The sequence below is a fragment of the Parasteatoda tepidariorum genome, chromosome 5, assembly GCF_982258835.1.
Source record: "Parasteatoda tepidariorum strain Cologne lab strain chromosome 5, Ptep-v5.0, whole genome shotgun sequence".
NCBI lineage: Eukaryota > Metazoa > Arthropoda > Arachnida > Araneae > Theridiidae > Parasteatoda > Parasteatoda tepidariorum.
The window spans coordinates 81,895,158-81,907,655 of NC_141759.1; the positions used below are offsets into that span (position 1 = coordinate 81,895,158).

The 12,498-nt window shown below is 30.2% G+C and overlaps 1 protein-coding gene across 1 annotated transcript in view; it reads left to right on the forward strand.

Moving 5' to 3' along the window:
* Window positions 1–5,174, forward strand: part of LOC107447701 (regulator of G protein signaling 7-like) — a 73,366-nt gene extending 68,192 nt beyond the window's left edge. The window contains exons 14-16 of the mRNA XM_087164408.1: window positions 1,559–1,670; window positions 2,269–2,361; window positions 4,740–5,174. Coding sequence (XP_087020534.1) covers window positions 1,559–1,670; window positions 2,269–2,361; window positions 4,740–4,787 — 253 coding nt within the window. The 3' untranslated portion in view covers window positions 4,788–5,174. The remainder of the gene's footprint in view (window positions 1–1,558; window positions 1,671–2,268; window positions 2,362–4,739) is intronic.
* The last annotated feature ends 7,324 nt before the right edge of the window (window positions 5,175–12,498 follow it).

Sequence of the window (12,498 nt, forward strand, 5' to 3'; positions counted from 1 at the left end):
TCTTTTATTTCCTCCGCAAAAAGTTAAAGAACTAAACGATATGTTAGAAACATAAAAAACTACAAAGTGTATATTCAAGTAAATGGTGGACGTTTACTTAGTAACATTACTAGATGGTGGCACCTTTTTCAATAGTCAATACGTAGTTCTGCACAGTGGCGGATCCAGCGGGGGGTCATAGGGGTCATGACCCCCCTCCCAAAAAAAAAACAAAATTTAAAAATAAAATAAAAATAATATTTTTTTTAATAGTTTACAAAAGAAATAAAATATTTTAAAAATTATTTAAGGGGGCATATACGTAGGTCGGAAAAATCGATTTTTTTTTCCAATTAATATGTTGTTGAGAATTTAATAATTCTGCCAGTTAGTGCAGCAACAGCAGAACGTCCCTTTTCAACTCTTCGACTTCTCAAAAATTGACTTAGAGCAACTCAAAATCAATAACGATTAAATGGACTCGCATTAAACACTAATCGAGAAATTGATTTGGATGTTTAAAAAAATCATTGACAGATTTGCCAAAGTTTCTAAAAAACGCATTACATTTATTATTTAAAGATTTTGAATACTTGAATTATTTGTGTATTATTCTAGTGTTTATTATGAAAAAAATAAATGAGAAGACTAGCGTTAAAAACCCCAGTTTTTTTTTAAAAAGTTTAAAAAAAAACATTTATAAAAAAAAAACTAATTGTGGAGGGGGGAATCTGATTCCATAACCCCCCCCCAGGACAAATTTCTGGATCCGCCCCTTGTTCTGCAAAGTTTTTTTAAAACTTATTTTAATCGAAAATATCGACCTCTTTACTAAAAAAATCTCTTTTTTTATATAGTATGCCCATATAAGAAAATATGGGCTTCCCCAATAAGAAAATATATGCTTCATATAGGAGTATAATATATCTTATTGGGTTCATAAATATATGCTTCATATTTTCTTATTGGGGAAGCATATGCTATATATACTTCCCCAATAAGAAAAAAATTTTAAAACTATTAATGACTCGAGAGTCGAATAAAAGTTGTTTTATATTTTTTATTCTTGAAAGAAATACTGAAAAAACTCTTATTTTCATCATTGTCACTAAATGACAGCATCAGTACGGTACCAGGAGGCTGACTGGTTTTAAATTCAACATACATTTTCAAATACCGATTGATCTCATAGTGGACTAATCGTAGAGACACGGTTCCCAGTAGAACACCAAAATCAAGCATCTCTGGCTGCTGTCAATAAGCGGGTGGGTGACCGCTTTGATCAGCCTACGTGAGGACTGAGAATGCGGGATATCGGTCCTCGTTAAACTGTTCTACCGTAAGGTGCTCGACTTCGCGCAGGTCGTCGGGCTACCAAAGCAGGGGAGCCATCCTCTCTGCAGAGGATCGAAATTACGATGGCCCGTCTTCGGATCATCCTAAGGATAGTTTCCCAGCCCGTCGCCAATAGCCCATCGCGCAGCCGTAGTGTGACGTAAATAAAGTGCCTACCTACCTATCAAATACCGAGTGGTGTCTCTATTTTCACATGTGATTGATGTTATTTTACTTGTTTCAGTGAGTTCTTGGAAGATGATGCCAACACTCCAGTTAATATCGATTCCCAGAGTTTTGCCAACACAAAAAAGAATGTAGAAGAGCCGGATAGATGGGTTTTCGACGAAGCTGCCGTAAGTACAACATTCTAGATTCTAAAAAAAAAAAAAAGCTTTTTTACGTCTCGTAATTCGTAAGTTGCAACTAAATTAATAAATCAAAATCGTTCGTTGTTAAACAGAGAAAGCTTTAAAATGATTCTCTTTTTAATAAAACGTGGAAAAGTAGACTTATGGTACAGAAAGACGCTTCTAATGTTTCTGATAACAGTTTTTTTTTTAACTACGTCTATTCTTATGAGCATGCGCAGCTTAGTGTAGTTAGAAGTCTCATTCTTTTTCGTATGCTTTATAGATTGGATTTTTAGTCGCCCGTGGTAACCCTGTTTAGGCGACCCAAACTGTGGTCCTTCTTTTTTTTTCTTGGTGAAATAGAAAAAGTAAAAAAAATACTGTCGAATATCATTGTCACACTGTAGATATCCTTTTAAATTAATCCTTGTAACCAGTTTTTTTCTCCATACATGAAAGTTTGAAAGAGGTATGTTAAAGTACTTATGGTAAAAAAAAATATAAAAAAAAAGATTAGTCGGTCACAAACTTATAGGTTTTGTGAAACTGTTCAATATTTCATTGAAAACTATGCATGATTTTTAAACTTTATATTTTTTAGAGTCATCTTTACCTTCTAATGAAGAATGACAGCTACGCAAGATACCTTCGATCAGATCTTTACAAAGAATATTTGAATGGAACAAAGAAAAAAGTAAGGAATGCTCTTATCTTTTAAAATATGTCACAAAAAAAACTTAAAATGAAATACGTTTTGCAAACAAACTAGATAATTTTATTTTGCTGAAGTGCATGATTTTCAAAATACATTGAACTAAAGTGACACCGCCTTGGTTTTAATGCGTTACAACAAGTGTAACATGAAGGATGTTTCGATTTATTTCAGCAAGATGATGTGTTCTTGCTTTCAGTTCAGTTTCCTTAAATGCTGTTTTTCCAAGCTCTGTCTTTAAAGAAAGAAAAAATAGTGCGTGAAGTCCCTCCGCGAGGAAGAAGTGAAACTTCGTAATGTGGAAATGAAAATAGGAAGGGGTAGAAATTGATTTTTAGTGAAATCATATTGTTTCTTTAAGACAAACTTTATTAACATTGCTTACAATTCACAATTGATCGCATCTTTTAATTATCATTTTCGAGTGGAGAAATATCCAAATCTATAACATTTACAATGGGATTATGATAACTAAAGTAAGATACGAAATGTTTGAGTTCTATTTTTTAAATATTTCTTGCAAAAACTGCACCAATGGTAGTCACCCATTTGGTTGTTGGATCATTCCTACCATTTAACATTTCCAATCCAAATTTGTCTTTAAGGAAGGTTAATAATGTTTCAGCTTCAGGTAACGAGAAAATCACATTAAAATCTCCTGCAAGGATCACAGGCCGCTCACAATAATCAATTTCTTCACCAGTAACGTCTGCCAGAGCTTGTGAACCTGCAGTGGATAGTGGCAATAAAGATTTTGCAATAAATCATTTGGTGAAATATAAATGGCAATTAGAAAAGAGAAAACCTAACAATCAATTGATTTTCACAAGAGACGTACCTCGACATAACCTTAAATCCGCCGCATTGTCCGTGGGATTGTTTTCACTCATTTTTTACAATTGGCGATCGAAATGGGCTGCAGGTGGCGAAGAGCAGAACTCTTTTCCTATGGCAACACTTCACATGCTTTCCCCATTAGCGTGTGGAAAGTCATAGAGGAAGGAAGTACGTTAGTTTCTCCCTTGATTTTCATATAGATTAAAATCTTTTAACTTGAAAAACTATATGGAACTGAAAACTACATTAAACATAGTTCTAAAGAAAAGTATCATGGAAATTTTAAAAAATATTTTTATTAAATAAAAAGGAAAAATATTAAGAAAGGGGAAAATATCGTAGTACATTCCTATACAACTGAAAAGAGGAGGAGAGGGAAGGGAGAAGGGCTAAAAGCATGAAACCGGTCTCTCCCCAGATGGCGTATTCGAGTGTTGCGATCGCGAATTGTTATCCACTAAGTTTGAAAATAAAAAATACTACCCTATTAAATTATATGTGTATCAAATCAAACTAAAATATTTATAGAAAAACAGTACTTTTATTATTTTTATACTAGTGAGAACCAAAACAATACGGAAATGAATAAGGGAAAACTGGATCCTACCACGTGATTTCCCGGCCAATAAAAATGTAGCGTTAAATGTTTAACGCAACCACTTCAATAAAAAAAGCCATAGTTTAAGTGCCTTACACTTGAAGCAATGCGATGATTTTAAGCTATATATATAATCTTGCCGTGAAGAAATATTTGGGCTTCAAAACAGGCAAATAACTTTATTTTAAAAGCTATTAAACTTTTTTAAAAAATCGCCAATTTGGCGGCATTTTTCCACTTTGAATATTATCAAAATCACTGCGTATTCTCAGATAATGCAGTAGTGGAGTAAATTTTTAAATATTAAAAAATTAAACCACAAACGCTAATCATTTTCACAAAACTGTGGGTTTTCTCCACATTGACGTTTTGCGCCATTTTCAAAATAAGCGTAGACAGCGCAGACTTCAGATAGGCTAAACTTGAAATAACAGTCATGAGTAACAGTTGCAAACTCACAGCAGTTATAAAAATAACATATTATTTGAAAAAAAGGTTTATTTCGTATTGCGACGGAGCCTTTGAAAAACAGCCTTAAAAGACGCTCTAGTCTTTGCAAATCACGGTTTCTTTGAAGTTAGTAAATGGACGAGTGGTGATGAGCTGAGTCTCTTAACTGCATCGTTTTCTTTGTAAATATTTGTTCCAAATTGTATTCTTACTCGAAGCCAGGAAAGACGTCTAACACGCTTCGATACACTACAAGCCCTAATTGGAGAGGAACTAGCACACTTTCAAATAGCCGAAAGCACAAACCGTTTTCGAACTTTTTATTTATTTTATTTTGTTGACAAGTTAGTTACCGATTCATTAAATTACAATAAAATATTTAATTCCGATACAACATCGAAAATAATTATTAGATAACAAAAAATAGTGTAAAAGTATATTTATTTAAACAGATCCCTTCCCCCTCTTTTTTCAGAGTAAGCTCTTCATTCCGAAACTGCCAAGCCTCAGCATTGGTTCTTAACCTAATCATCATCATCGACAAAAGTGAAATATATTTTGTTATCGAAAATCTTCCATCAAAATCTGTCTATTTTCATAGAGATCATCACTTATCAAAGTCAAACCACAAAGTGTACAAGAACGAATAAGCTGCTTTCATCGGTTTCATTTTGGGTGTCTTTAACTACTGCCAGATCAATTTTTGATTCTCGTACTGAGAAGAGAAACCAAGTACGCATCAATCAGCCACATGCTAGTCAAGATAGTTGAAGGACTTATTCCGATTTAGTTATTAGAAAAATAATTATTAGTGTTTTAAGTAAAAAGATTGTGCTTCGGTAATTTAATAAACCCACCCGATGTATATTTTAGTAATTCCCCCTGACCTATGGATTGTTTTCAACAATAATATGTGCAAAAAGAAACTTAAACTCAATAGAAAACTGTTACCTTTTGTTTCATTATTATTGTTAAACTCAAATACCAATTTGAAGCTTTAAATTTAATACATCAAAAGCTGGTACCTAATGCCGATGTTTTCCCCCTGATCTATGCACTGTATTCAACAATCTGTGCACAATAACTTAAGCCTAAAAAGAACACTGGATTAATACATTTAATTTCAAAATAACCTTAAAAGAGTTATTTTGAAATTAAATGTATCAAAAGCTGGTACCTAATGTCGATGTTTTTCCCCTTACCTATACACTGTATCCTGTATCCAACAATCTGTGCACTATAACTTAAGCCTAAAAAGAACACTGTTACCTTAAAAGAGTTATTTTGAAATTAAATACATCAAAAGCTGGTACTTAATGTCGATGTTTCCCCCCTGATCTATCCACTGTATCCAACAATCTGTGCACAATAACTTAAGCCTAAAAAGAACACTGTTACCTTAAAAGAGTTATTTTCAAGTGCAATTTTTATTTGTTTCATTGTTAAACTCAAAATACTAAATTAAAGCTTTAAATTGGCTGGTTCCTTTCGTTGTTCTGGGAAATAATTTGTTCGCAAATCGATGCATAAGTTGATACAAAACACCAACTAGTAATATGGAGTAACAGTGTCAAGTTTTATTTTTGCCTTTCGATGGAAACCGCATATCAATTCGAGTTCCCTAAAACACTGATACAAACATAATTTGAAGACGTCGTTTTACTCGTTAGTTAAGGTCATTCATTTTGTAGAGACAGCGTGGTCAATACAGTGGTCGGAAAAACTACATTATTTTCGTAGTTTACAACTTCATTGTACAAATGTAGTTAACTACAATTACTTTTTTTAAATGTAGTAACTACTTCACTACTTTAAGGAGACCAACTTACATTAAATGTAAAGTAATAGTTAAGAAATATTTATTCATGTTTAGTTTGTTATTCCAAAAATACTTTTTTCCTTCAACTTTTTATGCCTTTCTCGACAGCGAATATTTAATTTAGGAAATGCGAAATTATCAAATACTTAAAATTTTTTAATTGTTTAATGCTCTTTAATTTTTTTTCTAAGAAATTAAGTACATCGAAAATACATTCCCTTCCCATGAAATAACTTCAATGTTTCACGAGAGTACAATGTGTGACCAAAGTGATTAATTACCTATTTTTCGCAATGGCAAGTTTAAATATTAGTTATACGTGATTCTAACTATGTAATTCCTGTTAACCCTCAGCTGCAGTCACATGATCATTTTCATTGCATTCCACATCCAAGGCTTCGTGGCCAAAATTTCGATAAAATTTGTTTCAAAATTTGGGCTTTTTTATGTGCAGGTAAATTGAATTCATAAATGAAATTACTGGCTGAAATATGGCGAGTAAAAATAAAAAAAATAATATAGTACGTTTAAATAATTAAATATAGCAATGAAAATATAATAATTTTCGTAATTTTATATTAAAAATGAAAAGCAAATTATATTTCCGAAGTAATATTACAAAAAAACGCGAATTAATTGCTAAATAACGCGAAAACATGAAGAAAAAAAAACATAATTTTTGTTTTTCGGTATATTTAGTCCACCTTTGCAATACTGGCAAAACGGTGCAGGTTTTTTCGAAAGAAGAAACATCAAAGAAGACAACAAAATTTTTTTTAGCTAATTACCTCGTGGAACTTTTTTAAACCAAGTTTCGAAAGTCATTCAAACATTGTAAAATGTCAAATGATATACGTTTGTGAAGAGTATTAACTAATCCAACAAATTGAAAAATTGTACTATAATTTCAGACTAATTACTCTGATAAAAATTTAACAGTAAGGTGAATTTCCTATATATATTTCTGAAATAAAAATTTAAAAAAAATTTTTAAACATATTTTTCATTGCATTGTACTCTCGTCGGTCCAAAAAGTAAATTATAATGCTTGCAATGATTATGAATACTTAATTTGGGCTATATTAAAACTGCCTACACATATTTTAGTTGAAAATTTAATTTTTGACTTTTGGCCAAAGATCATGGTCTTCTGGCCCACAGTGCATCCATTAACAGACCCGCGAGATTTGTACCCATCAAATTCGAAAACTTAGTGGCGTTAGAGCCTTTCTTATTAAATTTCTGTTCTTTACTAAACTAACGTTAGTCAGTTCTGTCTGTTTCTTTACTAAACTAACGTTAAAAGTAGTTGCCAAGAATCGCTACAAACTACTGTATATCTGTATCGCACTAATTTTTAAAAAAAGTAGCGACTACGGTAGTTTTCACTACTTGTAGATGGCTTCTCCGACTACTGCTCAATACGAACTTATGAATTATTTTTCTGGTGGCTTATTGCAATACACTATGGATTATCATTATCCTACAATAAGCACAGCTGCCTTTAAAAATGTAATATTTATAAATAAAAAAATCAAAATTATTTTAATGAAAATTTTGAAAAGTACAATCTAAGGAAAAAAAATTGTTTAAATATACATTTGTAGCATCCACAATTTTATTTTTGGATTTTGATTATCATATGTTATTATCATTTTTTGGGAAATGTAAAAATAACTAGATATGTGCTTAGGAGTTGAAAAGAGAAATATCGTAGCAAGGAATATTTAATATTCAAAAAGGGGTCGTTAAAAAATTATCACATTTTCTTTTCACCCCTTTCGTGACAACACTATACTTCAATCTCACTACATTAGATAAAAACATACAGTACAGGTTGTTATATATTACTTATACTACATTATAATAATTTAGCAAGTCTTGATGTTTCTAATTTAACACGGCAAGGTGTTTGAATGCCATTTGTGAGCTTAACAAAAACAATGATTATACACTACTCAACAATAATGGAACAGACACTTACAGTTATTGTATTATTTTCAATTTCTCAAGAAAAACTTGGATTATTTTATAACTTTCGAGGTGATTAGATCTTGCTATTTTTCATACTTAACAATCAATTTTAAAGCTTTAAGGATTAGCAAAAAATTTCCTGAACATGGACGAAAACAAATTTTTTGAACAATTTTCAATTGATCAAAAAAAAAAAAAAAAAATAGCATTTTAAAATTTGATATCAATTTTTGTTAAAATTACGCAAAATATGAGTATTTAAAATAATTCTTTCATACCGTTCATAAAAAAATTTAAAAAAAAAATTTGCATTCACAATTTTGTCGTGAATCGTATTTAGTAACTAAAGTCCACTTTCAATATCTTGAAAATTTAAAAAGTTTTCAGAAATTATTTAAGTACTTTTTGTATTCTTTAAAAGACAGCTCTAAATGATAAGGGGTTTTTCCAGAAATTTAATTCAGCACCACAAAACAAAATTTTATAACAAATTATACCTAGCAATAATCGTCTATATACTAAAATGTCATAGTATTCGGGGGGAAAAATTAAATAATGGGTGATTGTTATCCATTATTGTAGGGTAGTGTATACATAATTATATATCATCAATTGAAAGCTCAAAAATGATTACTTTGATCAAAAATTTATAAAAAAGAATATAATTCTTAAATGTTTAAAAAAAAAAAGTTTACTTTTGTGTCAATTAAAGCCAGAAATGGGTATTTTCCGTTAGTGTAATCGATTTTACACAATTTGCCAAATTTAATCAGCAAACGACAAATTTATAAAAAATGTCTTTCTATGTATATAAAATAACATTCTTAAAATGGAAAACAATAATTTTTAGAATTAAAAAGGGTATTTTTTTAGATTAAAAAGAAATACAACCAGTTTTAAAATTATTAAATTCGTTTCCACATTACTACCCTTTGGGATTTAGCCAATCATTAGAAAATATATAATTACAACAATATTAAATATAGGTACATTTTAATAATGTGGTACTTCTATAAGCAAAAATTTTATAGGCATTTTATTAGAGATATGTTGATACTGTCTTTTTATATAGTGTAATTAATGTTTATGAAACTATGGCAAGTCACTAAAGTAAAATGTAATAATAAATTACCTAATAAGTATTTTAGTGATTTACATTTTGGAACTTAGCTGGTGCTTTGAGAAAAAAAAAATTAAACATTAAAAGAGGAAAAAAATATTTTATCAATCAAAATTGTCGTTAACATTTTATTTTTTCGTGGCTTGTCCTTGTTTTACAAGAAGCAATAATGCAACTAAAACAGAACAATAAATGTATTATATGATATAACCAGAAATCGAGGCTGTTATAATTCTAAGAATAGTTTAGAGATTTGTTACAGAATTATATGTTGCGTAGATAGAGAAACAGCTAGTTGTTTGTAATAACTACAACTTTAATACAAACATTATTAATTGGCACATCCAAATATCAGATTATAAATAATAAAAATAGAATTACAAGAACAAGCTGGTTACTGGGGAACTGTTAATGTTTACATAATTAGATGGGTAATTAAGCATATAGTGTTATTAATAAATTAGTAAAGTTGTCAATGACAAAAAGTTTGAAAACGTATTTTTTAAAACCTACCCAGTAACTTATGTATAAAAATGCTAACTACAGTCAGTTATCGATATTACGAAATCAAAGGGAAATATAGAAAAATCATATATTTTAACTGAATATTGAATATTTTTTAATAAGTCAGTCAAAATAATAATCATACTGACTTTTTAAAAGTTGTTAAACTTGCCTTTAATTGGAAAAAAAAAATTATTTTACATTTCGGTGAAGTTCGATTTTGCCAGATCTTCCCTTTCTGAAATACCCATACCTGCCAACATTGGAGAAATAAAATAACGGATATTTTACTAGCGACATTTTTTTAGGGTACGAGTAAACTTTTGATAGATCATGCACAATCATAAGTCAGAAAGAAAAATTCAAAATAGGAAATAATAGAAGCGCTTACATTTAGTGAAGTAAAAAATAAGTAAATAAATCTTAATCTACAGAAGATTTTTTTAAACCATTAATTATAATTAAACTATAAACACTGCACTAATTATTAATCTTGAGAATGGCACAAACACTAAAGCACAACACTTGTAGAAAAAACATAAGTCCCGTTCACAGGGCCAGGGTCAGTCGACTGGTACTTAAACTCACTTAACTAAAATATAGTAATAATTGGCGATAAAATACTTCTCTTATTCCTCAACAGATGGTGCTATTTCCAGTTCTTAAACTATATTTTTATTTCATAACCGTCGTTGAACAGCCGATCCAATTTTGGGTTTACAACTACTGTTTAACTCTGCAGCCTTGTACTTTTGAACCAATCCAGAAGACAAGGAAACTCCTGAATCAGTAGCCCCAGATGATTTCTTATGAGAACATGGAGGACTTCATGACTCGACAGATGTTACGTGCATCATTTACTCTATGGGGAGGCTTTGGCCAGCGGGGATCGAACCCACGATCTCCTTGACATGGGCCCTGAGTCCTACCAACCAGGCTAACCTGGTCCTATAAGCACTTAAGATGCTCCAGTACTGGCAATAGCACCATTTGTTGAGGAATAAGTGAAGTATTTTTGCCATCAGGGAATATTTTATCGCCTATTTTTTAAAAAAAATTTCTTCAACGAGTACGGAGAAATTTAAGAATATACGGGTAAACAGGAGATAATCATAAAATACAGGAGTCTTCGTTAAGAACAGGAGACTTGGCAGGTATGGATACCTCCAGTCCAGATGTTTTGAAGAGGCCTCTCTTCTCTCAGCTCAATAGAGAAAAATTCGAAATATGTTTATTTAATTTTCACAAATAAACCGATGGCAGATATTTACCGCATTTGACAGTATTTTTCAATACATGGTCGTTACCCATAAGGAGTGCAGTATTTTAGAATTTTTTTCTGACAAAATTATACCAACACAGTTCTGCAATCAGCAGTTTTTGAAAGGTAGTTGAATAGTTTACAGTTATGTATTTTTAGATTTTCAATAAACATTTTCGTGCAATTGACGTTAAAAAAAATATAGCATAATCCAAATCAGTATAAACTGCGATAAAATAAAATTTTTAAAAAAATCTAAAAACTGATAATTGTGTCATTTTTAAATGCATAATTCAAAATCATAAATTCCATAATTTTGCTTTTAAGTTATAAGGAAAAATACATATAAGTCCTATAAATCATTATGCACTACTTTAAAGTGTAATAAAGTGAGCCCTATATTTTCTTCTTTTCTTTTCAAAAGGTATAGCGATATCAAATAATACACAAAAATACCAAGAAAGCTTAAATAAAATGGCAAGAGCATTTTAGTACTATTGATTAATCCCTACCATACATACCGAAATATTGCCTGGAGTAACAGTGAAAATATAAGTATCTTTTAAATTTATTAAATTCGGTTCCTATTTTATGAGCAAATACTGTTATCTCTACACATATCCATTTATTTAAGAATGGAAAATTCATGAAATTATTTATATTTACAATTTCTTTTGTATTAGTCAAATTGAATTAAGAAATGCTTTGAGTGTTTTCATAAGTTAATAAGGGATGGTATTAAAAATGTCTTGGTTTTAACGTATGAAAGATCACTCGTTAAAATTATTATAGCATTGACTTTCTTCCAATAAATAATCTGCCTCGGTTCCTTTTAAAAAATGACTTGCGCCCCATTTTATTTCATCATAAATGTTGCATTGTACCTTGTTTGCTTTCTATATGTAAATGTGTGAAAAAGTTACCTGATTAGATATACTTTTTATGCAAAGATCTGTACAATCAAAATTATTTGAATAAATTGTTTTTACTGTTATAGTTGAATTATTTGTTATGAAGTAATTTCATTTGAATGTAAATTAGAATTCAATCACACTTACTATTTAATTCATTGGCATTGGTTTATAAATGATTGAATTGATTGGTTAACCATTTTAATTTGCGCTATAATTTAGAGCGCTACAAAATCTGAAAGGCTTAACTACAATAGTAAAGTAACAAATCACTTTGGCAATCCTCAATTACAATTTCATTTTCCTGATATGCCAACTTTCTAAACTAGATATCAGTAATCATAATTACAATATAAAAATATATCCAGATAGCATTTAAGAATTTCTAACCAGCTTCACTTTAAAGTGAATATACTACTTAATTTTAAACAAATATATAGTCAGTTAGAAATTTATTCGGAAGAAACGAAAAATGACCAAATATAGTAGTTTAATTACTATTGCTGATATAAAAACTGCATTTGCTTCAAAAATATATAAATAGCAAATATCAGTCGACAAGTTTAAAGCACATTAAAAATAGATGCCCTTTTTCAAGACCTGTCAGAGGTGAATGAGAAGAAACAAAAGTGATTTGAAATAAAC